This window comes from Anser anser (genome assembly GCF_964211835.1).
Source record: "Anser anser genome assembly, chromosome: 3".
Taxonomy (NCBI): domain Eukaryota; kingdom Metazoa; phylum Chordata; class Aves; order Anseriformes; family Anatidae; genus Anser; species Anser anser.
This window is the reverse complement of record NC_139722.1, coordinates 33,718,802-33,746,553: the sequence shown is the minus strand read 5'-3', so window position 1 is coordinate 33,746,553 and position 27,752 is coordinate 33,718,802. Positions and strand designations below refer to the sequence as shown.

Sequence of the window (27,752 nt, the reverse complement as noted above, 5' to 3'; positions counted from 1 at the left end):
TGAGGCCCCAAAGTTAGTCTTTTTAGAATTTTAGGTGCTTAAAAACCCAAGGCGCCCAAGCACCGTCGGCACGGGCCACTTGCTCCCCCTAGCGCTCTCCGTTGGTATTTCGGATGGCCCCACGAGCCACATGGCGTTTATTTGGGGGAAAGCCGTTCCAAAGGCACCCAAAAAGCACCGACTGCGTGACGTGCTTGTGAAACTGTTCAATTTTATTTCTCCTTAAGGCCACACAAACACACAAATGCCTGCGGAGGGGCGGATTTGGCCGCAGCCCGGGCGGATTTTTGAACGGGAAGCGCTGACGAGAGCGAGAAACACAGTCTCTCAGCACAGCGCTGCCTGGCGCCGCCTCCTCCTCATTAGCCGCCCGACTAATGAGCGGGGTCATTACTGGCGCCCCACATCGCCCTCCCTCACACACAGCCCGGCGGGAAACCCGCCCAGCCGCACTGCGCATGCGCGCCCCCCCCCCCCGCCATAAACGGATGCGCGCGGCCGTTTCCCCCTCCCCCGGGCGGCCGTGAGGGGGCTGCGTCATCTACGAAGCGCCCGGCGGCGGTCACGTGCCGGGGGCCGGTCACGTGCCGAGGGCGTTGGAGGCGGCGGCGGGGCGGGCGGGTGTCATGGCGGTGAACTACAGCGCCAAGGAGGAGGCGGACGGGCACCCTGCGGCCGGCGGCGGGGCGCCGGGGGGCAGCGGGGCGCCGGGGGCAGGCGGGGGAGGGGGAGGAGGAGGGGGAGGCGGCAGCGGGGCGGTGAAGAGCCGCAAGCCGGACAACACGGCGTTCAAGCAGCAGCGCCTGCCCGCCTGGCAGCCCATCCTGACGGCGGGCACCGTGCTGCCGGCCTTCTTCGTCATCGGGCTCATCTTCATCCCCATCGGCATCGGCATCTTCGTCACCTCCAACAACATCCGCGAGTACGAGGTGCGTGGGGGGGGGGGGCTGGGGGCTGGGCCAGGCCGGCTGCGGGCGGCTTCCAGCCCTAACGAGCCCCTGGGCTTCGGGGTCCTTTCCAGCCCTAACGGACCTGCTCCTTAGCAATCTGCGCCCTAAAAGCTTCAAGTGTCCCCCAAACAGGTCGTGGTGATCCAGCCGGTGCCCCCCAGTGGGCTTTCAGGGAGGTCAGCGCCTGGTGTTAACCCCACACACAGCTCGGTGAGGTAGGACAGGGAGTGTGCGCACCCCACCTGGGGTGTCCTGCAGTAGTGGGTAGCATGTTTTCAAACAGTTTGTCTTTAAACAGTTTAACTTTAGAAGTATGGGTATTACATCTTTAAACAGTCCCGGGTAATATAGTTTCGAGGTAGAACTCTGTGGTGAGCGTATTGCTCCAATTCTTACGTGTACAAATGACTTAATGTTTCAGGTGCTGCGTGGGAGGCCAGTGTGTCAGGGGTGGATTGAAAAAAACAAAGTCTGGAGAGTGTAGCCTTTTCTAATTATACCTATAAAAACTAAGAGCCTTTTATAATTAACCATGCCACTGCTGTGAAAAGCTGCTGAGGGTTAACCCAAAACTAATCTGTATATCACTCTTAAGTCTGTTTGATAATAGAATCGGTTTGTGTTGTGAGGAAACAACCTAAAGGGCTCAGAGACAACCTTGAAAAGGAAATTGACAGGTGCTATTAGTTCCAGTAAGTTAATGGAACCAGGATTGATTGTAGAAAAACACAGAATAAAATCTGTAGCTGTTTGTTGTATTGACATATTGGAGAACATCAATTTAGTGGATACAGTCATTTTAGCTGTCAGAGTAAGCTGTCTCTTCCCAGTAAGTGATGTTCAAAGCAGCGGCTTGACTAGTGATATCAGTGTGATGCTGAAAGTAAATTAACTAAAAAAATCTTGAGGCAGACAGCAAATTATATTATCTTTCTGTATATTTGCTGGAATATGCAGTGTTACAATAAAACTACTTTAAAGTTCATTTTCTGTTTACAGTGAAAACTAAAATTCCACTCAATGAAAAGATGAAGTGGAAAATGAAAATCTGGAGTGTATTTTTCAGTGTTTAACTGTTGTATGTAAGGATATTCATGAAAATCAGTTCCTTCTTGCCTGGAAGTATGAGTAAATGTTCAGATGCATGACATCAGAAAATTGGCACAGGTGCTGCAGGGGGCATTGTCCTGTTGTCATGGACATGTTGGCCTTTAATGTCATGTTATAGTCGTATTTAAGGGTAGTGCAAGTGCTTGTTTTCAACAGGACGCTGAACTGAGGAAGAAGAAAGCTTGCTAATGCTTTTTTGACAATGGCATTTAAGATAGACTTTTTTTTACTAAGGGAACACACAGTCTTATGCTGATTGTAAGATAAAACAAGTGGGTAAATCTCCCTTACGATTGGTTCTTGGTGGTTCTGTGAGGACAGGAAATCCAACAGTTTCACCTGAGTCACAGATTCACAGATTCACAGATTTTTCTAGGTTGGAAGAGACCTCAAGATCATCGAGTCCAACCTCCGACCTAACACTAAGTACTCCACTAAACCATATCCCTAAGCTCTACATCTAAACGTCTTTTAAAGACCTCCAGGGATGGTGACTCCACCACCTCCCTGGGCAGCCCGTTCCAATGCTTAATAACCCTTTCGGTAAAGAAGTACTTCCTAACATCCAACCTAAAACTCCCCTGTCGCAACTTTAGCCCATTCCCCCTCGTCCTGTCACCAGGCACGTGGGAGAATAGACCAACCCCCACCTCTCTACAGCCTCCTTTCAGGTAACTGTAGAGAGCGATGAGGTCGCCCCTGAGCCTCCTCTTCTCCAGGCTGAACAAGCCCAGCTCCCTCAGCCGCTCCTCGTAAGACTTGTTCTCCAGACCCCTCACAAGCTTGGTCGCCCTTCTCTGGACTCGCTCGAGCACGTCCATGTCCTTCCTGTAGCGAGGGGCCCAAAACTGAACACAGTACTCGAGGTGCGGCCTCACCAGAGCCGAGTACAGGGGCACAATCACTTCCCTCGACCTGCTGGCCACACTGCTTCTTATACAGGCCAGGATGCCGTTGGCCTTCTTGGCCACCTGGGCACACTGCTGGCTCATATTCAGCCGACTATCCACCAATACTCCCAGGTCCTTCTCGGCCAGGCAGCTTTCCAGCCACTCATCTCCCAGCCTGTAGCGCTGCTTGGGGTTGTTACGCCCCAGGTGCAGGACCCGGCACTTGGCCTTGTTGAACTTCATGCAGTTGACCTCAGCCCATCGGTCCAGCCTATGCAGATCCTCCTGCAGAGCCTTCCTGCCCTCGAGCAGATCGACACACGCACTTAGCTTGGTGTCATCTGCAAACTTACTGAGGGTGCACTGGACGCCCTCATCCAGATCATCAATAAAGATATTAAAGAGGACCGGCCCCAGTACCGAGCCCTGGGGGACTCCACTAGTGACCGGCCTCCAACCAGATTTGACTCCATTCACCACAACTCTCTGGGCCCGGCCATCCAGCCAGTTTCTAACCCAGCGAAGCGTACGCCAGTCCAAGCCCCGAGCAGCCAGTTTCTTGAGGAGAATGTTGTGGGGAACGGTGTCAAAAGCCTTACTGAGGTCAAGGTAGACCACGTCCACAGCCTTTCCCTCATCCACCAAGCGCGTCACTTGGTCATAGAAGGAGATCAGGTTCGTCAAGCAGGACCTGCCTTTCATAAACCCATGCTGACTGGGCCTGATCGCCTGCTTGCCCTGCAAGTGCTGCGTGATGACCCTCAAGATAATCTGCTCCATGAGCTTCCCCGGCACTGAGGTCAAACTGACAGGCCTATAGTTCCCCGGGTCTGCCCTGCGGCCCTTCTTATAGATAGGCGTCACATTGGCTAGCCGCCAGTCAACCGGGACCTCCCCCGATAGCCAGGACTGCCGATAAATGATGGAAAGCGGCTCGGCCAGCTCCTCCGCCAGTTCTCTCAGTACCCTCGGGTGGATCCCATCCGGCCCCATCGACTTGCGCACATCCAAGCTCCGTAGCAGGTCGCCAACCATTTCCTCATGGATAGCGAAGGCCACATCCAGCTCCCCATCCCCTTCCACCAGCTCAGGGCACTGGGTGTCCGGAGAACAACCGGTATTGCCGCTAAAGACTGAGGCAAAGGCGGCATTAAGCACCTCAGCCTTTTCCTCATCCTTAGTAACTAGGTTTCCCCTCGCATCCAGTAAAGGATGGAGATTCTCCCTAGTCCTCCGTTTCGCGTTGATGTATTTGTAAAAGGATTTTTTGTTGTCTTTAACGGCAGTAGCCAGGTTGAGCTCCAGATGAGCTTTGGCCTTTCTAATTTTCTCCCTGCACAGCCTCGCTACATCCTTGTAGTCCTCCTCAGTGGCCCGCCCTTTTTTCCAAAGATTATAAACCCTCTTTTTTCTGCTAAGCTCCAGCCGCAACTCTCTGTTGAGCCAGGCCGGTCTTCTTCCACGCCGGCTCATCTTTGGGCACGTGGGGACGGACCACTCCTGTGCCATCACGATTTCCTTCTTGAGGAGCGCCCAGCCTTCCTGGACTCCTCTGCCCTTCAGAACCGCCTCCCAAGGGACTCGGCCAACCAGCGTCCTGAGCAGCTCAAAGTCAGCCCTCCGGAAGTCCAAGACAGCAGTTTTACTGGTCCCCTTCCTGGCCTCGCCAAGAATAGAGAACTCTACCATTTCGTGGTCACTCTGCCCCAGACAGCTTCCGACCACCACATCTCCCACCAGTCCTTCTCTGTTTGTGAAGAGAAGGTCTAGCGGGGCACCACCCCTGGTAGGTTCACTGACCAGCTGCGTCAGGAAGCTATCTCCCACGCTCTCCAGAAACCTCCTAGACTGCTTTCTCTGTGCCGTGTTGTGTTTCCAGGATATGTCCGGGAAGTTGAAGTCCCCCACGAGGACAAGCGCCGACGATTTTGCAACTTCTGTCAGTTGCCTATAAAACTCCTCATCCGTCTCCTCATCCTGGTTCGGCGGTCTATAACAGACCCCCACCAGGATGCTAGCCTTGCCGGCCTTCCCGCGGATCCTAACCCACAGGGATTCAACCTTATCATTCCCAGCCTGGAGTTCTACAACATCGAAAGATTCTCTAATGTAGAGAGCCACGCCACGAGACCCGTCCTTGTGTAACCACGTCCTTGTAACCACGAGAGCGTCCTTGTGACTGTATTCCTGCTGTGTATGAACTCAGTCGTATGCAGTTGTTGCTTAGCAGCTCAGTCTTGTACTCCTGTGGAGCTCAAGTAGGAACCACAAACAAGATGTTCCCACCCAACGCATACAGTACTGACAGCCCTAGGTGAAATGGGATGACTGATGCTCCCCCATGCAGTCAGACTGTCTGTATGAAGCTGTGTTGGCCATTTATATTTGGAAACCAGATGGCAGGTGGCAGCCTTCTGCTAATTTCAAGGTAGTCAAGGCTGGAAAGGGGTTTGTTTTATTAAGTGTGTTCATCATTTACTGTCCACCTCACCTGCAGCTCTCCAAAGTCAGGTCATAATGTTTTGAGGGCAGGAGGAACGGAGTTCTTGTCTTCTGAGCTTGATGTCGTGATCAAACAGGATGTGCAAGTAGAAAGGAGGAAGCCTGTGTTCTGTTCTGGGATGCTCATTCATGCATCTTTTACAAAGTGTTTTTATACAAAAATTGTGGGGAGCAGGAGTATGTTTGTGCATATATATGTATTACATACACGTAGGTATACACAGCAAAGGAGATTCCCTTTTTAAAGGCAGATAGCTCCAGATGAATCTGATGGTGGTGGGCTGTTTAAATCAGAAAAGGCCTTATTGTCTCAGTAACAAAACTGGTCAGTAAAATACTTCATCTAAGTGGCTCTGGCCACCGGGGAGGGATGCAGTTCGAGACACAGCTCTCACCTGTATGTCTAGCTTAGGTCCCTGCTTGGTGTGCTGGCTTCTGGTAGTAACCTCCCAGTGTTCTTCACAAGTAGCTGTCAGTTCAATGCTGGGAGGCTATTTGTAAAAGCTGGGTGCAGTGACTAAGCTCTTTTAAAAATGTAACTGGGGGAGGAAGCAGAGGTAGTTATTTACACTCACCTCAGACAACAGCCAGCTTGTTCAGTGCCTGTGTGTGTGTAGCTGCCTGTAGACTTGGAGTGTTGGAATTGAACACGATGTGTAACTTACGTCCACAAAATACCTATTTGTGTACAGTTCAAATCCTCCCCAGCCCTCCCCTGGAACTAGATATTGCAGCCATCAGCATCTCTGAGAACTGTGCTGTTCTTGTGCAGGTGCAAGGACTGAGCAGCAAAATGTAGCTTTTCCATTGATTTCCTTTAAGCTCTCCTGAATTTGAATGTGGAAGATATCCAACAGCTTAAATGCACTAGGATTATTGGTTTTTTGTGTTGGCTGTTCCCAAGCTTTTTCTCACTGTTTCAAAGGGGATAAACAACCATTTACGTAGGGCCTATCAGGAACATTGCTCCTTTGGGTGAAAAATAAGAAAAAAAGCTGCATAAGTGTCTATCTTTTGTACATCCTTTGCATAGGAAGAGATCCTTGTGACTGCTGGTGTAAATTGCTAAGAAGTAATTAAAATGCCAAATAGACCTAAAGGCATTGCTAGGAATGAAGAAGGAAAAAGCTAGGAAAGAAAGTACGTGGCTGTTGCATACATCTTCAGCGCTGCGTGCAGTTCCGGTAACCCCATTTCAGAAGTGACTCAGAACTAAATGAAATCTACAGAGAGGGGTATTGGAGAGGAGCAGGGTTGTGGGATGCCTTTTACACAACAAGTGGCCAAGCGAAGTAGGATAAATTTGTGACAGTGTGTGAAGTCTACAAAATCACAGATGGCTTGGCAAATATTTATACACAATGGCTGTGTTACTTCACTACAAAAATGTAAATTGATGGGGGAAGGACATCAACAGCCTGAGAGGCCGTGGGTGACTGATAACAACCAGTAGGTATATGCGGGTCAGGTGGATTTCTGCCTTGGCCTGGTAAATCTGTTCTTAAGTTCTCAAAGTAAGGGTTTAATTATTTGTCAGGTGATGCAAATCTGCCTGTGTCCCTTTAGTTTAGCTGCCTGTTGAATGTAACCTACTGTGAATGCAGGAAAAAAAAAGTCTGCAGTTACTGGACGGGAAGGCTTCTGGTTACTTTTGAAGTTGATAGCATTGGTCAGAAGCACTGTTCCATTTTGATATACACCAATTTCATACTCCACAGATGTAGTGAATTCTTGACAAAAGTCAAGTCTTTAGATCTTTTGAAACCTTCAAGTATTGGAGTTTTGTTCATGATCTAAAACTTCTGCAGTAACTGAAGAACTAGCTCAGGATGCGGAGGCTTAAGGTCTTTCTAAAGGAAATGTTTTTCCCCCACTAAAGCAGGAAAATGGCAAGCAAGTTATCAATAAACAAATCAGCTGCATCGTTTGTTTAGAGCTGTGTTGGTCTGGTCTGTAGCTGAACAGAGCTGTTGCGGACTGCTGAGGCAGTGCTGTTTCTAGGTCAGCACAAACTCTGTTCTGAGCTTGGTGAAGGAGGCAAAGGTAAGGTGAGTCTTTCTCCCTCACCTAATAGCTTCTGAAGCTGATTTGTTTCAGCTGGGCTTGTTTAGGGTATTGGTCTCATCTGTCAGAAGTCTGGCAGCAGAACACAGGCTAATAAAAATGTCTTTGCTGAAGGAAGGGCTGCAGCTTGTTTTTTAACAGATATCAGAATCTACGGGAGGAGAGACCTTGAAGAAGATCCAGAGAAAAATAGGCTTCAGTTGTTCCTTGAACCTTGAAACTACTTGTTTTATTTAACCTTAATACAGACATTAGCACAGATTATAAATCGTTCTAATTCTCAGTAATGTTTGACTGCAGGCATAAATCAGGACAAACCACTTGCAGTGGTCTTTCAAAAAAATGCAGGAGTTGTAGTTCAAATGATACTGATGTAAAACAGTTTGTTGCCTTAACTTGGCATGTGTTGGACTGAGTTTTAATTCTTGATAGGAAGCTCCTGTGTCTTAAGTACATAGTTCATAGGCAGACAGAAGCTTTCTCCTCCTACACATGGAGCTAACCTGCTGAACACAAGGTAATTCTTCCCTGGCATTCACACACTTGGAGCTGTAAATGAGAAAGCAAGCTAATGCAGTCAAGAGACTTCAGTTGGCAAGGGCTGTGGAATAAGGAATAAGTGCATGGCTGCTCTGGATATGTTATTTATACTGTATAGGTATTTGAAATCCATATGTTCAGGCTACTTTTTCTTGTAGCTATGCTATTAAATACAGATATTCTAATAAGCTAAATTAAGTGATTGTCTTGCTCATCTGCTGGGATTTTACTGTTCTTGGCTGACCAATATTAGTGTCTTCATCTTCCCTATTTTAAGAGAGTTCTTGGTCTTTAAGAACTTGGTCTTTTGGAAAATCCTTCTGACCGATTCAATGTCTGAATATGGGCAGCAAAGCAAGTTCTCTCATGAGAAACTTTTTTATTAAATATCTAGGTAGACTTGTAGAAACTTAACTTCTCTGGAAGGCAAGTAATAGCCCAAATCTGCTTGTTTTATCTAGCGTGTATGTTTGGAAACATGATGTTGTCTTGAGTATTTGGTGTTTGTGTTTTGGGTTGGTTTTTCTTCTTCTTTTCCCAGTGGTAACAGCCCACCCTGGGGCCAGATCCATTTGAGGCTCAAATGGAATATGTAGAATTGTAGAATTATAGAATCATTTAGGTTGGAAAAGACCTCTAAGATCATGAAGTCCAGCTGTTAACCTGCCACTGCCAAGTGTACTGCTAAACCATGTCCCTAAAGCACATAGACAGAATCACAAAATTGTTAGGTTGGAAGGGATCTCTTGATCATCATGCAGGTCTGAAAGGGCTTTTGGAACTGAGGTGCAATAAAGTTGCAAAATAAATATCACATCAACTCTCTAGCTTATTGTTTTTCTTTATTCTCCCTACTCTAAGGTAATGATTTTTTTTTGTTACAGATTGATTATACAGGAACAGACCCTTCCAGTCCCTGCAACAAATGTTTAAATGTTTCCTGGGATAGCACACCGCCTTGTACTTGCACCATCAATTTCACCCTGGAACATTCATTTGAGGTATGCGAAGTGAAATTGGAACAGTATGTGTGGTTTATTTCCTAACTGATGGGAAAGCTGCATCCCCATAGCATTAACTTTTTTTATACCATAAAGGATTATTTTCAGTAGTACTTTGAATTTGGATCTGATTGTTGTTTATCTTTTCAGTAGCAGAGATGAGATGTTTTTAATGCCTCTCTTTATCCAGAATTGTACACCATTAAATGGGATGCTTGTGTTTTACACATCTGGATTTACTGGCAGTGTCCTAGGTGTGTGTCATGTGCTTGGCAAGTAGATCAGCTATTCCTGCACAACTTAAACTGGGTTCAGCAGGAGCTGGCAATAACAGATGTGTGCTTTCTGGCAAAGTTAAAGCAAATAATGAGGCTTATGTGCTTAACGTTGGACAAGATAACTGTTGCAATTAGTAGTGATGAATATTGTTCTGATGGTTTATGGAGTGTTGATATTGTTTGACTTCAGAATGCCAGGTTATGTTGGAATAGTAATCTGTGTACTCAGTGTGAAGAGAATTGGGCCTCTTCCTACTTTGAATGTTGCTATAAGATAAAACACAGTTTAAGCTTTTAGGTAACTAGTGTTTGTTTTATTGATCCGTTGTGTCAATTAAAACCCCTCTTGTCCTGTCTTGTAGAGTAATGTGTTCATGTATTATGGACTCTCCAACTTCTACCAAAATCATCGTCGCTATGTGAAATCTCGAGATGACAGCCAACTAAATGGAGATAACAGTTCACTACTTGTAGGTATTCATACTTCAATATTAATATGCAATTAGCATCTGACAATTGCATAAATCATCACATAGTTTAATAATAATGAGGTTCTAGAATTTTTGCATACTAGAAGACAACAATAAGGAATACATATTTGATTTACAGAAAATTTAAAATGTTGTAGTCTCACAGCAGTTGTTTCATTCAGTGGACAGCAGAGCAGTACTTTGAACACTTCTGAAAATTGAATAGTTCTAAACTTTCTTATTATCTTCAGTCAGTATTACCTGTCTGCATCTGTTCTGTCTGAAGCTTTCATTTTCAGTATAAAATAGTTACCTAGTACTTAGTTTGGATAGTGTAGCTAAACGCGTCTGTTTTTATAGACTCAGGTTTGATATTGAACATTAGCATTACTGGAAAATACTGTGTATTCTGCTGAAAGCACCGTGTAATGTTTAGGTAATGTAATATTTGCAAGGAATGGAAATATTTGGGTCCTTGCTCCATCAAAAATTATTCTCAATTTTTATATGTAAGCTTTTTTTTAAAAGGGGGGGGGAGGCATGGGGAATAGTTTCCAGAAATTACAGCTGGTGACTGACACTGGATGCTGGGGGGCTTTTTTTAACTTGTGTTATTGGCATGGTATTGGAGTCCTTGAAACATTTTGCATTTTCTGCTATGCTTGGCTTCTTATTAGAGTCTATTTTCTGTAACACTGGTGCACACTGGAAAAAAACCAGTCCTTTAAACGAATACTTGAGTACTTGATGTTAGAAAACTGTTTATATTAAAAGATAAAAATCCTAACAGCCTCCAAGCAAAGCCTTCATGTTTTTTAGGATTGCCCATTATGGGATTCTGACTTTATTCACGTTTTAGTTTACAAGTTCCTGCTTATAAAGGAAAAAATGAATCATGGTGACTAGCATTGAACACTGAGGTATCTGTAAATCTAACTTGTGAAAAGATCGTGGTACATTTAAGATGTACACATTGAGGTATTGCAGTAAACAACAGGTTGGTTAGATAAACTAGCACAGACTGATCTGCCTCTTTTCTTTTTAACTGTCAGAATCCAAGCAAGGAATGTGAGCCTTACCGCACAAATGAGGACAAACCCATTGCTCCCTGTGGGGCTATTGCCAACAGTATGTTCAATGGTATGGTAATACTTCCAAGTTACTACTTAAATGTTTTCATGATCTTGTGTATTTCTTGTGCTGTTGAAGATTGTTCTGAGTAAAGACGACATTGGCTTTTTTGTTTTCTGAATTAATGCTCTTTCATAGCTCAAAATATCTTGTTTTGTACTGCTGTTGCTTTTTTTCCCAAAATTTAATAACTAATTTAATTTGATAGTATGCAAGGGATTGAAATCTGTTGTGAGAGGCTGTTACAGCTGTGGAATAGACTTAAAGATACTATATATGTTTAACACACTGCTATCTAATATACATGGCTTCTAAAAGAACAGTTTTTGGTTGTGGCAGGCAGGTAATAAATGCCTTGTTCCGGTTCTTTTTGTTTTCTCCTGGAGATAATTGTTTCACTGCCTATCAGGATCATTCATCTAATGAAAGCTTCTCTATCTGGCATTCCAATTTGATTTTCTCCTTAGATACCTTGGAATTATACCGCATTGATAATGACACAAGGACTCCTATTACTTTAATTAAAAAAGGCATTGCATGGTGGACAGATAAAAATGTAAAGTTCAGGAATCCTACAGGAGATGGGAATAACTTAACTGCACTTTTCCAAGGTAAGAAGGATGGGAAATTTTAAGAATGAAAAATTTCAAACATATACTGATTCCCATGGATTTTTACCTCACTGTGTTTTAGTAAATATGCTAATTTTAAAATATTGTGGTTCTCTGAGGAAACCCAAACTAAGGACTACTCTATCTAGAAAAGTTGTCTGTTAGCAATGAATGCTGCAAATTTAATGTGAAAGTATGTTTTTTTCCTAAATTTACTGTAATAGCTAAAGCTGTGAAATTAAGACATCTTTTTATTTAATCTTTCTGAAGCTTCAGAAAAGCTGTTTCAGTCGGTTGGCATCGGATTGATTGTTAGACATCAACTTAGGCCAGTTACTCCTGTTTTGTGTATTGTTCAGTTCTAATATCTTTATGGGCTATTTAGATCTCAGCTATGCTTTATCCTGATTATGTAAAGGAGGTGGGAAGCCTGTTCCATTGCAGCTTTCAAGTTATTAGTACAGAAATATATTAGCTGATGGGGGTTTTCTAGTAGTACACATCTGACAGGTAATGATTATTCAATGTGTTCAGATGAAGTGATTGCACTGACATTATTCCAACAGGTATTCAAATAGAAAGCTATTTTTAAACTTAGCAATTGGATAGATTTTTCTTTTGTTTCTTAGTGCTGTTCATGGCAATTAGTTCCTTAGTTTTTACTTTTCTGTCTCTTTTGGCATTTCGCTTTGGTAGCTTGTCCAATTTCCTTTATGATGGTTAGAAGGTTCCTGGCTTAAATGATATTTCTACTACTAGTTGCTGTTTGGGATGTGGAAATATCAAATAATACTTTGACTTTTTTATTTCTGATAACTTTTTATACCTTGAATACTGAGAAAAGCTTAGTATGTGCACTGCTGTGGTTTTTTATGGTTTTAACTTGAAAAGAAATCCTGCAATTGTTCAACCGAACTATTCATATAGACTTTTCATCTACATTTTTCTACCGGTAGGTTGTGCAGAGTTTTCAAAAATCTGATTCTTTGTGGTTAGAAGCAACAGATTTCTCTTATTTGTTAGGTTAAATACAGTCTGGTAAATCAAAGTTCCTTTAGTTGGTAGTGTCTAAAACCAATCTTCTCAGGACTCTAGGGTTTGTGTATATATGCAAGGTATGTAAGCTATTGCTGTAAGTTTAACCTGGTGTGGATTTCTTTCTTAGTCACAGACAAATTATATATTACCAAGTGATACTACTCTTAACAAGGCAGATACTTTACCCTAATACGTGAGAGTAAATGGATATGCACTAATATTTAAGTGACTGAGCACTGGCACAGGTTTGCCAGAGAGGTTGTAGAGACTTGGATACCTTAAAAAGCCACCCCACTGTGGTCTTGGGCAACCTGCTCCAGGGGACCCTGTGTGAGCAGGAGGTTGGACCAGATGGCCTCCAGAGGGCCCTGCCAACCTCAGCCAACCTGATTCTGTGCAAATAAAAAGTTCTTGAACAGTCCAGTAATATTGCAATAGTAATGACCCAACCTGGCTTTTCATACAACTTAGAACTTAATACGTGTAATACTAGAATGCATTTTGGTGATCCATTGTGTCACTTAGCCCTATGTTTGCAATACTTTGTTTAATTTTAGGCACGACGAAGCCTGTAAACTGGCCCAAGCCAGTGTATATGCTGGACTCAGAGCTTGACAACAATGGCTTTATCAACGAAGACTTTATTGTGTGGATGCGTACTGCTGCTCTGCCAACTTTTCGCAAGCTGTATCGTCTCATTGAAAGGAAGAACAACTTACAGCCTACCTTGCAGGCTGGAAAATACTCTTTGGAAATCACATACAGTATCCTTTGAAAAAACTCTTAAAGCTGCTAAGGGTGTTGGCTGGATTACACGGGTATTCACCTGTGAAAGTCCAACTCAAATGAGCTTCTTTTCTTACCGTCTCTTAAAAAGATGGTAGTGAGTGGTGTTTGAAAACTGGTAATGAGAATTGGGTAGCAAAATTACTGACTGACTTATAGGCAAGTTTATTGAATTAACTTGTTCTGTTAGAACATGAAATTCTCCCAGTTCTTAAGCTTTGTATGGGAAATGATTGAGTCAGTTTGACTTCAGGATAGCCATGTGAAGTCTGGAGTTGTCTGAACCAGTCAGATTATCTTCTGGAAAGTATCATGCTATAGAGATGCCCCAGAGGTGTTTTTTTGTTTCATTTTTAACTGAAAGTATATCACATTCCTCAGGAGAAGGAGGGGAAGGATTCTGCTGCAGGATCTTCAGATATGATCAAATATAGGAATGACTGAAGTTAGTAGTCTTACTGCAATTTCTTCACTCAAAGTTAGGCTTATATTTAATGTAAGTGCAACTTCAATTTTAATGTTCTTAAACTATTGTGTAGTTCACATAGAACTGCATTATGGCTTTAGCAAGGGTGAAAGCATTCTTTTTCTTTCCCTGTTCTTTCTTTTTCAAAGAGACCGCAACCACAAAGGGAAAAAAACAGTCCTTCTTTAGAGGAGGCCTTTGAGAGGAGACAATGGAGATGTTAATCTTAGAGAAGACATCAGTGTAAAACTTTGTAGAATCATAGAATGGCTTGAGTTGGAAGGGAGCTTAAAGATGATCTAGTTCTAACCCTACTGCCATGGGCAGGGATGTCACCTACTGGATCAGGTTGCCCAGTACCCCATTCAGCCTGGCCTTGAACATCCCCAGGGATGGGGCATCCACAGCTTCTCTGGGCAGCCTGTGCCAGTGCCTCACCACCCTGTGAGTGAAGAATTTCCTCCAAACACCTAATCTGAATCTTCTGTCTTTTAGTTTAAAACCGTCATCCCTTGTCCTATCATTATCCTATCATTTATATTGCCCATGTGAAAATTCATTCTCCATCTTTTTTGTAAACCTGCTATAGGGTACTGGAAGGCTGCTATAAGGTCTCCACAGGGCCTTCTCTTCTCCAGGCTGAACATCCCCAGCTCTTCTGGCTTTTCATAGCAGAGGTGCTCCAGCCCCTTGGTCATCTTTGTGGCCCTGTTCTGGACCAGCTCTAACAGCCCCACATCCTTCTCGTGTTGGGGGCCCCAGACCTGGATGCAGCTCTCCAGGTGGGGCCTCACAAGGGCAGAGCAGAGGGGGACAACCACCTCCCTCGCTCTGCTGGCCACTGCCCTGTTGATGCAGCCCAGGATGCAGTTGGCCTTCTGGGCTGCAAGCACACACCGCCAACTCATGTCAAGCTTTTTGTCCACCAGAACCCCCAAGCCCTTCTCTGCAGGGCTGATCTCAGTGCGTTTTTCTCCCAGCCTGTCCTCATGCCTGGGATTGCCCTGACCCAGGTGCAGCACCTTGCACTTGGACTTGCTGAACCTCATTAGGTTCACATGGGCCCACTTCTCAAGCTTGTCAGGTCCCTTTGCATGTTATCCCTTCCTTCTGTTATATCAGCAAATTTTGGAGGACGTTAGTGTTGTCTTCGCACAATTGAGTGCTCAGAGGGATATGGTCAGGCTCATTCACCTTTTTTATTGCACATCTTGTTCGTTTGTGGAACCTTGCAGTCCCTACTACCTGTCTTTTATTCAGGACCTTGGGGCCTGCTTTGCATCTTTCTGTGGCTGTGTACTGTTGTCAGGTTACTATCTATTTGTAGATTTGCTCTGCAGTGTAATTGCTCAAGTCCATGCATGAAATTAAATTACTAGCTTTATAATGAGGGGGAAATCACATGGCTTGGATACTGTAAAGGAACTGAGAGAAACACAGGAAAGAACAGAGGTATTTGCTTACAAATTTGAGAATACGTTCTCAATCTGTTATTGTCATGATATAATGACAATATGTAACCTAGGGCAGACTGACTTTAGAGTTGAGAAAAAGGCCAGAGCTGTGGATCAGGTATAGGTAAGCCATTCCTTTTAGGACAAACAAAAGACTTGGTCGAAGTGCAGAAGACTAGAGGAGGTGGGTTGTCATAGCTACTGAATTCTTAAAATCAGACAACTCTTAATGATAATTTAAATAGCTACTGCAGTATTTTTCTTTGCTGCAAAACAGCAGGGAGTGCATATAAAACTGAATCAAAATATAGTCAGTAAGAAAAATTTGGTACTGAAATATATTCAAGAACTAGTTTGGATTTCCCTCGTTTTACTGAAGTTGCTCTCAAAAACCCACAAATCATGCATTACTCTTCCCTTAAAAGGGCTTGACATCTGTACTGTGACATTGTTCTTGGAGCAGATGACAGTGACTAGGTCAGTCTTTGCCTAAAAATCAGCTAAATTTTTATTATTTTCACTTCCAGTATTCCAAGAAGGATGTTAGTACTTGGAGCATGATTGAGATGATCAAACACTTTAATGTGCCTGACAAAATAAAGCTAAGTTTGCAAATGTGCTGCTTATTTTCCTATACGTGTCTCAGATTATCCTGTATACAGTTTTGATGGACGGAAGAGGATGATCCTAAGCACCATCTCATGGATGGGAGGCAAAAATCCCTTTCTGGGAATTGCGTACATCACTGTTGGGTCCATATGTTTCTTCTTAGGAGTTGTATTGCTGATCATCCATCACAAATACGGAAATAGAAACACTAGTGCAGACATTCCCAATTAATCTTGCATTCTGAAAGCAAATGTACTGCATGTGCATCAAGGCCAGTCCAGAATGGGCCCGGTTTTTGAAAGGCAAATCTCTGTTAATCTCACTTTAGAGACTGGGTACGTAATTTTTATCTAAAGTCCCCTTTCCCGTTGCTGCGGATTAACTCTTGAAAATGACGGGTATACAATTAGCTCTATTGATTACATCTCTGCCTTTGTCAGAAACAATTTTCTGATATTTGCCTCTAACTGGGCAGGCCACTTGATGCACATTGTCTGGTTCCTTTGATGCATCTGCTGCTTGTTCATGTGCTGTGTAATGTCAGGATGATTCAGTACATACGGACTGTGTGGAGAGAGACTGTAAGATACCTTTTAAATTGTTAACTTAGCAGATTTCAGGTGTCAGTGCTGTTGAAAAGAAAAGTCAAGTCTTAAATGTTTTTTCAACTTACTGTCTTGTGTGCATGGACTCTTACATTTCTGGCTGAAATTTTAATATATTTATATAAGTTAAATATTTTTCCTGGGTCCTACCCACCTCTGTTATGTTAAATCCTTGAAGTGCAGTGTGAATTACACTTGGAATTCCTTTTATATTTGCAACAAATGTGCCTGGCCAGTAAACTAGCATCCTATGAAGGTATCAGAAAGCCTATTTGTTAATTATCTGTGTGAGTCCCTCTTAAATTTTGTTCCAAACAGGGAAATGTTTGTTGCAGGTAGAACCTGCTTTTTTTGGTAGTTTGCTTTGCTTTGTTGTACCAAATACTATTTTACCTATTGTGCTTGCTGGTTTTGCTTTGTAAGAGCAGCTCCAAGCATTAATCAAGATGAACCTAAAATGTGTTTTCTGTTCACAGATTTGGGTTAATTCCTTTCACTGAAGGAGTTCCCTAATTTTCTTGAAGTATATGTATTCTGAGCTGAGCAGGCTTTGTTGTAAAGGAAATATTCTGTTTTGTTCTTTGGAATAAATGCCACAAATTCTTGCAGTGTTGAGATACTAAACTAGGAATTCAAAAGTTGAGATGACAGTAACCTCTGTTATTCAAATGCAGGTTGAGCTTGCTGTGAAATGTAATTTAAATATTGCAGTTAGAAGCGATATGCAGGCTAGTGTCTTAAATCAAACTCCAGAAAGGTTCACTTTTAGGTAAATTCAAAGCTAATGGTAATCTGTAAAATATTACTTTTTTTAGGATGATGCACAGAAATTGTAATGTATATGGTGGAGATCACATTATATGCAACTAGCTTGATAAAGTATTGAGTATATTAAAAAGACCTAATAAATTCTGCAAACCATTTATTAAGAGATTTTTTTGTTCTTGAACATGCACATATTTCCATCTGGATGAAAAGACATTGAGAATTACAGTTTAAGCGAGTTGTACTTCCGGGACTGTATTTGTTACAAAAAGTTTAGTAGCTTAATTTATAGTTGGCTTTAAACAACACTATTAATTTATCAGAAATGCATGACTATTCTTACAGAATTATTTGTGTAATCTTTTTCAGCTAGCAGTTGAAGTGTATCGCGCTCTATAAACTATGGAATGGGGCCATGTTCCAGGGTGCTAGCTTTCTGTAATGGCATATAATAATCTGTTTGCACAGTACAATGTCGCACCATAGGCCTTTTAAATACTCAAGACTTTAGTGTTGTAGTTATGTTGCTGGAACTATAGGATAAGGGTATATAGCATTTGTATATTGCAAGGGAGAAAACTTGCACAATCTTAAGCAGGCTTTCATCTGTAGAGTAGTTGTTAGTCCAAAATGTAGCAAGAGTAAGGGGATGTTTTGCAATTACTGGTTATTAAAATATTTTGACTTTTTAAAACTGTCACTTGAAATGTAAATGTTTTGCTTTGTTCATAAGCTTTTTCTTTTTCCAAGTTGGGAATGCTGCTTTTTGGGCTGTGTTCAAAATTGAAAACAAAATATTTTTCTACCTTAAAATGTTTTTAATGCCTTTCCTTTTTCTTGTTGACCACTGATGTGGCTGTCAGTGCTGTTTGGATCTTCTTAATGAAGTGCACTGGGGTAAGAATTGCTGTCTGTTTGGTTCTTGCTACAAATAAAGGTCTTCTCAGAGCTTATAGCTCTAAATACTTGTCAGGCAATATTCCTGATGAACAGTATGCGTGAGGAGCTTAAAATAATTATAGAAGCTAAGATACTAGGTTAAATCTGTAAACTCATACTTTACTCTGACTAATTTGCCTTGGTGACATGTAGATAACTTGATATCTGTGGATTTTGTATTTCTTGTAAGTTGCCATTAAGTCATGTTCAAAGATGAAGTTGCAGTGTCCCTATCTGACACTTGTCAGGGCAGTGTTCCTGTCCTAGTTTTCAGTGTCATGTGTTGTATTTTATTTGACCACCTGTGACCTGGCACTTCAATAGCATCTTTCAGAGGTATTTGCTACTAGGGCTCAGAAACAGAGAGCAGTGCCCCTCTCCCTTCTGGGTGCCAGTCACGTGCTTTCCAAGCCTCATCCAGTTGAGGCAGTGCCCAAAGCGTGGGAGATCATAAGCTTCCTGGAAGAAGCTGGTGCGAGGCGAGCCTGCTTATGAATGAATCTTTCCTGGAGAGAGTAATTTGGGAAGCTAGGATATGTCTCTGTCTTTTGAAGGAGCTCTCCAAACAAATTCTCTTGTGACCTTTTGGTCTTGTGTCTACAATGTGGTCTACATAACTAACAAAACAGGCTGTCCCCTCGGATAGATATTTTTTATTTGCATTGGGCTATGTGGGGAGCTGTTGGTTGCACTCTGTCAGAAAGAAGAGTTAGTTAACGGTTTATAACTTGAATGTGAAGGATCCTGTACAGCCTTTGCCTCCCAAGGTCACATCAGCACTGAAGTGAGATTCCCAGCAGCCTGGTTTTGCTTTAAGTATGAATGTTAAACCTTGAAGAATGCAAGCCTCATCTTTTTATAGAAATCTCCGTGGGATGAAAGGCCACGACAATCTCGTGTTAAGTAATATCGGCAGGCATATGTATCTTCTTGAATCTGTCAAATAGCACAATGAAGGTACTGGTGTTTGCACTGGATTCACAGCAGGTGTTACTGACTGCACCTTTCTCAAATGCTGTAGCTGCGGTGGGAGGGAACATCAGTATTATGATGTCTGTAGACACATGTCCAGAATTCAGCTGAAATGTCCCATGGAAAAATATGGCTAAGCCTAATGTAGAATATACATTCAATTACTTAAAAAGCTACTGATTGGAATGCAGCTGGAGATGAACGGGTTGTAACCATGGAGTAATCTGGAAGTGTTGAAAATGATTGTCTTCAGAAACTATATGTCATAAGGACTGATCTTGCCTGAAAATTTGTGATTTAACTTTGGTCCTACATAACCTTTATCTTTTGTCTTACAGAAATTCTGCATTTATTACCTCACATTGTTCCCTGCAACTGAACTAGTTGTAATGACTTAAAAAGGAAGAGGGCAACAATGCAAAGGCCTTCAGGAATGTCCAAAATAAACCACAAAAATAAATCAAGCCTGTCCATTGAGGGTTTGTGTTGACCTAGTCAATGAGTTTAAAAAAGTCTTTCATGACTACATGTGTTGAAAAGCTTAGCAAAAAAAACTTCTTCCAAACTTGAAGGAAAAGATGTGGATCTTCATGCTACTCTTATTCCTAGGTCTCTATAGCAGTGTAGTCAATTTATCGGCTCTGACATAGCCCAGTTGCATCTCTTCCTCAGATCAGAAGTACTTTCATGTAAAAATATAGAAGTATTTTCATGTAAAAATATCATGCACTGCAGCTTACAGAATCTGTTCTAATTAGTGTATTTCCTTCTATGCCTTAAATGTCAACACTTGACAGTTTTGATTTAGACAGGTGACTAGTATAAGTCTGAGAATTAGCATCCTTATACGACCTGAGTCTCAAATAAGAAACTGCCTTCCCCTGAGTCTCCAGTTCCAAACATGCTCAACCAGCATTTGAAATAAAATAATGCTATCTGTAATTTGAGTTAATGCCAAATGCTGCTCTGTCTGAAGATGCTGTTGGAAATGTTCCCATTTTCTGTTGGAAATAAAGTGAGTAGGAATAATATAATGAATCAATAAATAATGAAGCTCAAAAAGTTTAAAAATTATTTGAAAGAAAGTAGGTAGAGTTTTTTCCCCAAACCATGATTTCAGTTAAAGATGACCTGAAGGAACTGAACTAAAGAGTTATGTACAATTATAATTGATTGTGCTTGGATTTTACAAAGTGAAATGGTGAGATGTTTTAAGTAGTGTTAAAGGGACAGGAATTAATGACATCAAGTCTGTTGTGAAAGTATGTAAGACTGGATCATGCTAGCAGTGGAAAAAATAATTGTTTCCAACCATATGTCCAGAATTAGTTTCCAAGAATATATGCAGAATTAAGTGGTTGAAGTTAGTGTAAGCTTCACGGTAGATGCTTGTAAACTTTGGAACAAATCCTTGTTCTCTCATGTATGATCATTCCCCCAAGAACCTTAGAAGTTTCCTGTCTTTCTGTTAATCATGATACAAAGCTGCTGTCTTGGGGAAAACAAGTACTAACTACACTGGAACTTCTGACTGACTTCTGACTGCAATCATAGACTGGTGTTAGGTCCAAGTTAGGCTATTCAGAGCCATATCTGGTCCTGCTTGCTGTCTTTTCAAGCTGCTGTCTCTGACACTGAAAACAGATTCCATGCAGCAACATCCCAGAAAGCTTCTTGCCTATGCAGTGTTTAAAGCAGTGTTTCCTAGGAAGTTGTGGACTTGATCTAAGAATGGAGGATGATATACTGCCAGTCAGTCCAACAAAAGAAAACACCCACACAAACCTCAACGCAGAGCTTACACTGTAACATCATCAAGTTCTTTTAATGCAGTTCTAGTGTATTCTACAACTAAATATAATTTAGCAAATAATTTGTTCTCTCATAGACAACATGGATTTTGACTGGGATAATCAATTATTTTGTTTGCAAGAAAAAAGTTGAACCAGTGGGCAGGCAAGATTCCAGAAGTTTTTAAAAAAAGATTGTCATGTTCGCCTATCATTCTGCCAGGGGTTTCTGCTTCTACAGGCAGATTGAATGCTAACTTGGCTGTGTTTTTTTTTAATATACCTTCCATTACCAGTTTAGAGATAAAATTATGCTAGTAACTATTAGTCAAATAGATTAGTGGCCATGCTCTTTCAAACCTAAATGGAACTTTTAACAATAAGTGACGATTAACAATTCATTGTTCTTCAATAAAACACATGCAAAGGTTACTCTAGCCTGTTAAGGAAAAGCAGTCTGATCTTTTAGTGAAATATCCCTACCTGCAGGTTGCCATTTCTCTTCCTTTCACTCAAGTTCTTTTTCTCAAAACAGCAAACACAGAACAATAGTTCTTGCTCTAAGCAACACTCTTGTAGCTTTGATTGGTATCTAACCCACATACCAAGTTTAAGTGTGGCCTTTCTGTTGTAAAGTGTATTTTGCTAGGCAATAGCACTAAAGCTAATATTCAAACATATCAGGAGATAGTCCACACAGCAGAATAATAATAATTGCTCTGCCAATTATGATCATTTAACTAGTATTTAAATAAAACCAAGTATATAATAATCAGAATATGAATTACGCACTTATGAAAGATTTCATGAGTAATGAATGGAAATCTATCTTACAGTAGTAGTAATGTATTCTAAGTGTTATTCTATAATACACTGCTTGAGTGTTTGGAAACTTTAATAAATAATGCATCCAAGTTATTTTTTACAATGCATCATTTTTCCCTGACTATGCTATCTAAATGGTATTTTTAATATCATACTCAGCTAAGGCTGTATCTATAAATACTCCTCCATCTTTGCATTTTTAAATAGCTTCTCTCTGGGGCATCTCATCAGACTGAGAAGTGCTGTGCTTTGAGATATGATCCTTGTTATTTCTATGCTAGGTTGAACACTGATTTGCTGTCTTTGACACACATTATTCATCATGAGGTTTGGCACCAGTGCAAAAAGCAGTGTAATGCCAAAATTGGAGTGCGCTGCAACTGCAGCAAAATCACCAAGTAGTGTTCCTGACAGCACTATTTCAGGGTCAAGATGAAGCGTGAGAAGATGAAGTTAAAGGGATGAATCTGCAATGCAGAAAACAGGCTTGTCAGAGGGCTTACTTAAAAGGCAAACAGCTGCTTGCTTTAGGTTCAAATAGATTTGCGTTTCATACAAATCTGGCTTTACCTCACTGTCTCTGATTGTAAATCATGAAAGTGAACTTTTTTTTTTATGTAGAATACTCAATATCCTTGCTACTAATAAAGTTTGAGGAAGTGGGCGGTGTGTGTTTTAGTTTTGTTCTTCCTATGTAAGAAGGGATGTTGCGTTTATCCCAAGGAGCCTACAAGCCACTTGACTGGATCTGACCACAGCTGAGGCTAGCTCAGCACCTTGCTCCCAGGAGGATCATAGAATCATGGAATGGTTTGGGTTGGAAAAGACCTTAAAGATCATTTAATTCTACCCCCGGCCATGGGCAGGAGCACCTTCCACTAGACCAGACTGCTCAGAGCCCCATCCAGCCTGGCCTTGAACACCTCCAGGGATGGGGCACCCCCGAGGATGTTTAGGGTGTCTGTATGGTACCCTCCCAGGCTACCCTTCCGGCCCTCTGCAGGTCCAGAATTTTTAACAAAAAAACTTCCTCGGTGCCGGCCTGCAGCGATAATTTCACCGAGGACCACCTTTGACCTAGAGGGGACCGGGAACAGCCCCGGGGCACTCATTCCCCGTTCACCCTCCGGGCGCTGGAAGCCGCCATTTTGTGCGCGCCGGGGCGGCGCTGTGGGCCCGGCCGCTTCCCGCCGGGGCCACCTCCCCTTCCGCTGCCCTTGCCGCTGCCGCCGGGAGGTGACGGGACCAACAGCCGCGATGTGGCGGAGCCTGCTGGTGAGGGGCCCGGCACGGCACGGGGGGCGCGGGGGAAGGGGCAGGGGGCTCCCCTGGGAGCTGGGGGTGAGCTGCTGGCGGTGGTCCCGGTGCCATTTCGGGTCCCGTTCCCGCTCGCTCCACCTAGTGACCGGCCCTGAGCGCTTGAGGGGACCGCAGCTTCATCGCTGGGTCTAGGCCGCTGCCGTAACCTGCCTGTTTTTAAAACGGAGAGCTTTTAGTGTGTGTTTGTTTGGGGTGGGAGACGGGGAGAGGGCCTGTACTTGAAACCGGCATCGTCCATGCGCCTGCCCCCTGGCAGCGGTGGTTATTGTAGGGGTGGTGGTGTTGTAGGGGTGGTGGTGTTATTTCGTGGGGGAGGAGGGAGATAGATCCTCCTCCGTTCGGGGGATACCATTGAAAGCATAGAGATTCTTGAAAGATTCAGCTGAGTTAATTTTGAGACGTGGCACGTTAAGGCAGGCAGATCTTGACCCACCAGAAGAATTTCATTTTGGTGGCCTGCCCTGAGCACCTCTGCAATTCCACAGCAGGAACACGTCCTGGCTGAGTGTCTGTGAGCTGTGCAGGTAACGTTGCCTTCTGCAGCCCTCTGAAGGTCAGCTGTTGTGCTAGCTGCTGAGCTGCAGCTGTGAGAGAAGATGCTTATCTGCACCAACACAGCTGTCTTAAATATTTATCATCTCCAGCCCTCAGTGCTAGAGTCAGGGAGCTGTCACAGCAAACGGTGCCTAAAACTGAGGTCTGAGGGGTTGGGGCAGAGATTTTTCCCCCCAAAGGGTGCTAACGTGGAAGACCTGCAGACCTGTATGCTGCAGATCTGTAAATCTGTTGTTTCTTACTGAAAGTAGTTGTTTCGAGTTGTTCCTTTTTAGGTAGCCAGTCAATTCATCTATTAAGTAGTCTCTTGGAGGACTTACTGAATTTCAAATCAGTGTTTTTTGGTGAAGCTTTTTTCTTCCTTTTTTTTTTTTTTAAATTTATTCTGAAGCTGCCTCCTCCACTTCCATGCCATTGTGGTTATAGCTGAAAATTTTCACTGTTTCTAAAACGCTGTTTATCTTTTATTTTAGAATCTTCGCCAAATTTCCCAGAGGACCATAAGCACTGCTTCACGCAGGCAGCTTGAAAACAGAGTTCCTGAGAAGCAGAAGCTTTTCCAGGTATTGAGTGAACACTGTATCGCCTTGTAAAATAACAAGATTTTGGTAGATTGTAATTGCATATATATTGCTTATAAAGAATAAAGTTTCTTATGAGTAGTGGGTACTGTACAAAGATATGATAGAATACTCTGAAATGGGCCGGAGGAGTAGGTACTAAGAACAAATAAAGATCAACATTGAGAGGACAGAACTATACTGAAAAATCAAACTGTTAATCTTGCAAATACATTGTCTTTGAGCCCCATAATGAGGGTGTGACATTATTATATTTTCCAGTTATGAAAACACGGAAAGTTTTAGGGAACTGGATTTTCTCCTAGAAAAATACTGAATCTTTAAAAATATTTTCTGAATGCATTTCTTTTTGATTGATAGGCCACCTAGTGAGAACTAGTGGTTCTGCAAATCCCAAAGCGGTGGGTACTTAAGAGTGTACTCACAACTGTGTGCCTCAACCTGGAGCAGTAGTTTCATATTGAGGGTAGATGAGTCTGAACTTAGGAACGTGAAAGGGGAAATGTGTAAATAGTTTAACATTTTAATAGCTTTTGTGTCTTGTTGCTTTTCTTTCACCTGAAAGAGAAGGCCATTTTTGATGGGACACTACCTGAAGAGCACAGTGTTCACTGACAGCTAGGGAGAAGCAGGATGTTGATGATGGGGAAGGTCAGAGGTTCTGTTTCTGCTAGTGGGTGATTTCTACATTATGTCTGTCACCTGTCTGGCCAAGAACTGTTTCTTCCTGCAGTTCCTTTCTTGTGCAGCAGCAAGTTCAGCTGGACAGAGCTATATATCACCAGCACTAGGGGCAGGCTGGAATTCCAGAGCAGCATAAACTTGCCAGCAAGGGTTAAGATCACGTGGATCCAGTGTCCAGGGAGTTTCACTTCAGGTTGAGCAAAACAGTTTCCTGTATGATAGCAGGAACAGTAGAGAGAGGCTCCTCCCCTTGCTTCTCCTGTTCCCTGTAGTGAGGCCTGACTGTTCTGGAGGCTGATGGGAAGTTTCTAGGGGTGGAAATTGTAACCTGTGGGCCCGAAGGGGCTGGCAACCGGTGTCTCAATTGTTCAAGCATATGCTGGTCACTGTTTTAAAAATGAACACGCACACCATTACTACACCTGCATAGCAAGTGTTCACATGATAGCAGAGTGAAAACTTGAAAGACAAGGCTGAATCTATATGAGGTTTTTAAGATTTTCAGAGTCTTTTGTGGGTAGTGAAGATAATTTTGGGAAATAATCCTTGTTCCACGTAATTCTAGTTACGTTAATGCAATATTGCAAGAACTGTATTTAACTAGTTTCATTTTGTCCCTTGTTTCCATTAGGAGGATAATGGCCTCCCAGTGTATCTTAAAGGTGGTGCAATGGATGGGCTGCTGTATAGAGTCACCATGGGTCTCTCAGTTTTTGGTAAGGCTAATACTAAAACATCTACGCTTTAGTACAATTTCCGACCTTCTAATACTAAAAATACTTTTTTGGTATTATTTCCAACATGGCCGACCCTTCCTCTCTAAATTAGTTATTTGGTTCCTTAAGTTTGTTCTTTAGAATATGCAAAAAGCGTGTAGAGAGGAAAAAAAAAAAAACTCTAGATCTACTATGTATTTGTTTTATCAGTTTTGTCTTCTCATCTGAAACCTTCCCCCCACCCTGACTAATAGTGCTATGTGCCGAGTACTCCTTCAGAATTCATGTAAAAATGTTAGAAAAAGCACAAATAACTAAGAAAACTTACTCTGAAAAGGAGTAAAATGTAGTTATACATATACCGGTTTTCTCACTAGTTAGACTCTTTTTAGTGCTACGTGATAGTTGAATTACTGAGGTTTCACATGCTGTGAAGACTAGCAGAATATAGCCAAACGTCATGGTACTGCCTATATTTAAGTTCTTTGTTGCTTATTGCATGGTTTTGTAATAGCCTGTAATTAACTATACCGATATCCAAAGGATTTTCTGTTGAGTTACCTTAAGAATGAGTAACCATTACTCTTATCATCTATGTAGGTTCTGCAAACATCCCTCTCCCTACTTCTTTATTTCTATGCCTTTGTTTTTCATACGGTCTGTGGAGAGACTTTTTTTTTCCCCTGAAATACAAATCGCTTATTGTAAATATTTTTTCAGGAACAAACTGGGAAAGGAAAGCTGACTTGAAAGAAATTCTGTTATTCTTTTAGCATTATGAAAATCTTTTTTTTTTCTTTCTTTCTTCAGGAACAGGGTATGTTCTTTATGAGCTGATGGTAGCTTCAATGCCCAAGAAGCAGAAATGACTCCAGTTCAAGATGTCCCAGTGACTAGCATCTCTTCGTCCAATTCCATGTGACTATGATGGCAGCTTATACTTACTATAAGCATCTGAATTAATGCTTGAAATCATAATTTAATTGTAACATGTTAACTGCAATCAATAAAGCAGTTCTTATGTTGCTTTGAGGTGGTGTGGTCTGTACCATGTATTCTCTGTTAGAGTGATTTTACTTCCAGGAAGTATACGTTGAGTTGATCAGTATGCAGAGCTCTGAATTGTGTGAGCATCTTTTCGTTTATGTGGTTTATGTTAGTACTTCGAAGGTGAGTTAAATGCCTTGAATCCACATGAGAAAGTGATACCTTGTCTTTATTACTGGAATTTTATCTTCTTGCTTTAGTGGAGCAAATTAATCTGGAAATAAACTATTAGAATTAGACTAAATCTACATGGAAGTTAATGTTGAGGATTTGATAATTCTGCATCTTTGCTAACAACTCCAGCTGCTGGGAGATTTCCCACAGATAACCAGTAGTAACTATTGGCTGTTATCATGTATTTAGGAACAACTGTTATATGTGATGCTAATGTTAATGATATAATGATGCTAACTGTTATATGTATGCTAATGCTGTTGGTGGGAATGCCTGGTATAAAAACAAAAAACTGCTTATAGGAAGCATCTTTAAGTTGGTGAGTTACATGAGAATCACTTAAAAGCTACCCTCATGCCTCTTACTGCAATTACTGAGGAAGAGCGTTTCTGAGAACCAGTGTTAGCTGTGCATACTAGCTGGGTTTTATGTTCCTAAACACAATGTACCTTTGTAACCTTGCTGTCAAGTTGCTACCTACCTGTGCTTCATTATGTGTGCTTGAACTTGTCTTGATTGTCTGAAGGAAAACAATCCAGATAATTGGCAGGGGCGCAGCGTTCAAAAGTGTTTTCAGCTTATCCCACACTCTGAGGTGGAAATGAAATGTTGGGCCATATCGCAGAAGGGTATATTTTGGAAACACCATTCTCATAGCATATGTTGGATTTTTCCCCAAGATCACCATGCGATTCCACGTGTGGAACATTTTAATGATCCAGGGAGGTGAGAGGCACATGTCAGGGGTGGAATCTCAGAATTCCAGTTAGTGTCTGCCTCTGTTACTGCCATCTACAATAACAAACAATCCTCTCTTTCCCCTCTACGTCCTTGTTAGTCTGATGTTGACTGTGCAACAAAAAAAGCTTCTCAAATAAA

At 42.3% G+C, this 27,752-nt stretch overlaps 2 protein-coding genes across 2 annotated transcripts; both read left to right on the top strand.

Annotated features, from left to right (window-relative positions):
- Positions 1–587: 587 nt before the first annotated feature.
- TMEM30A (transmembrane protein 30A) lies at positions 588–17,434 on the top strand. The gene is made up of 7 exons (XM_083829945.1): positions 588–929; positions 8,941–9,057; positions 9,698–9,805; positions 10,858–10,945; positions 11,404–11,547; positions 13,143–13,349; positions 15,938–17,434. The coding sequence occupies exons 1-7, from the start codon at positions 627–629 to the stop codon at positions 16,129–16,131; spliced, it is 1,161 nt and encodes a 386-aa protein (XP_083686071.1). The 5' UTR covers positions 588–626; the 3' UTR covers positions 16,132–17,434.
- A 5,490-nt stretch (positions 17,435–22,924) lies between these two features.
- COX7A2 (cytochrome c oxidase subunit 7A2) lies at positions 22,925–26,684 on the top strand. Its single transcript, XM_083829946.1, has 4 exons — positions 22,925–23,071; positions 24,145–24,234; positions 25,568–25,652; positions 26,463–26,684. The coding sequence occupies exons 1-4, from the start codon at positions 23,054–23,056 to the stop codon at positions 26,519–26,521; spliced, it is 252 nt and encodes an 83-aa protein (XP_083686072.1). The 5' UTR covers positions 22,925–23,053; the 3' UTR covers positions 26,522–26,684.
- Positions 26,685–27,752: the final 1,068 nt, after the last annotated feature.

What these genes read in the sequence shown, in the direction of transcription:
- TMEM30A (XM_083829945.1), top strand. Translation starts at nt 627, where the DNA reads ATGGCGGTGAACTACAGCGCCAAGGAGGAGGCGGACGGGCACCCTGCG. An exon ending in TGCCAACAGTATGTTCAATG is followed by an intron (nt 10,946 to 11,403) that starts GTATGGTAATAC and finishes TTTTCTCCTTAG; the next exon opens with ATACCTTGGAATTATACCGC. An exon ending in CTTAACTGCACTTTTCCAAG is followed by an intron (nt 11,548 to 13,142) that starts GTAAGAAGGATG and finishes GTTTAATTTTAG; the next exon opens with GCACGACGAAGCCTGTAAAC.
- COX7A2 (XM_083829946.1), top strand. An exon ending in AGAAGCAGAAGCTTTTCCAG is followed by an intron (nt 24,235 to 25,567) that starts GTATTGAGTGAA and finishes TGTTTCCATTAG; the next exon opens with GAGGATAATGGCCTCCCAGT. An exon ending in CATGGGTCTCTCAGTTTTTG is followed by an intron (nt 25,653 to 26,462) that starts GTAAGGCTAATA and finishes TTCTTTCTTCAG; the next exon opens with GAACAGGGTATGTTCTTTAT.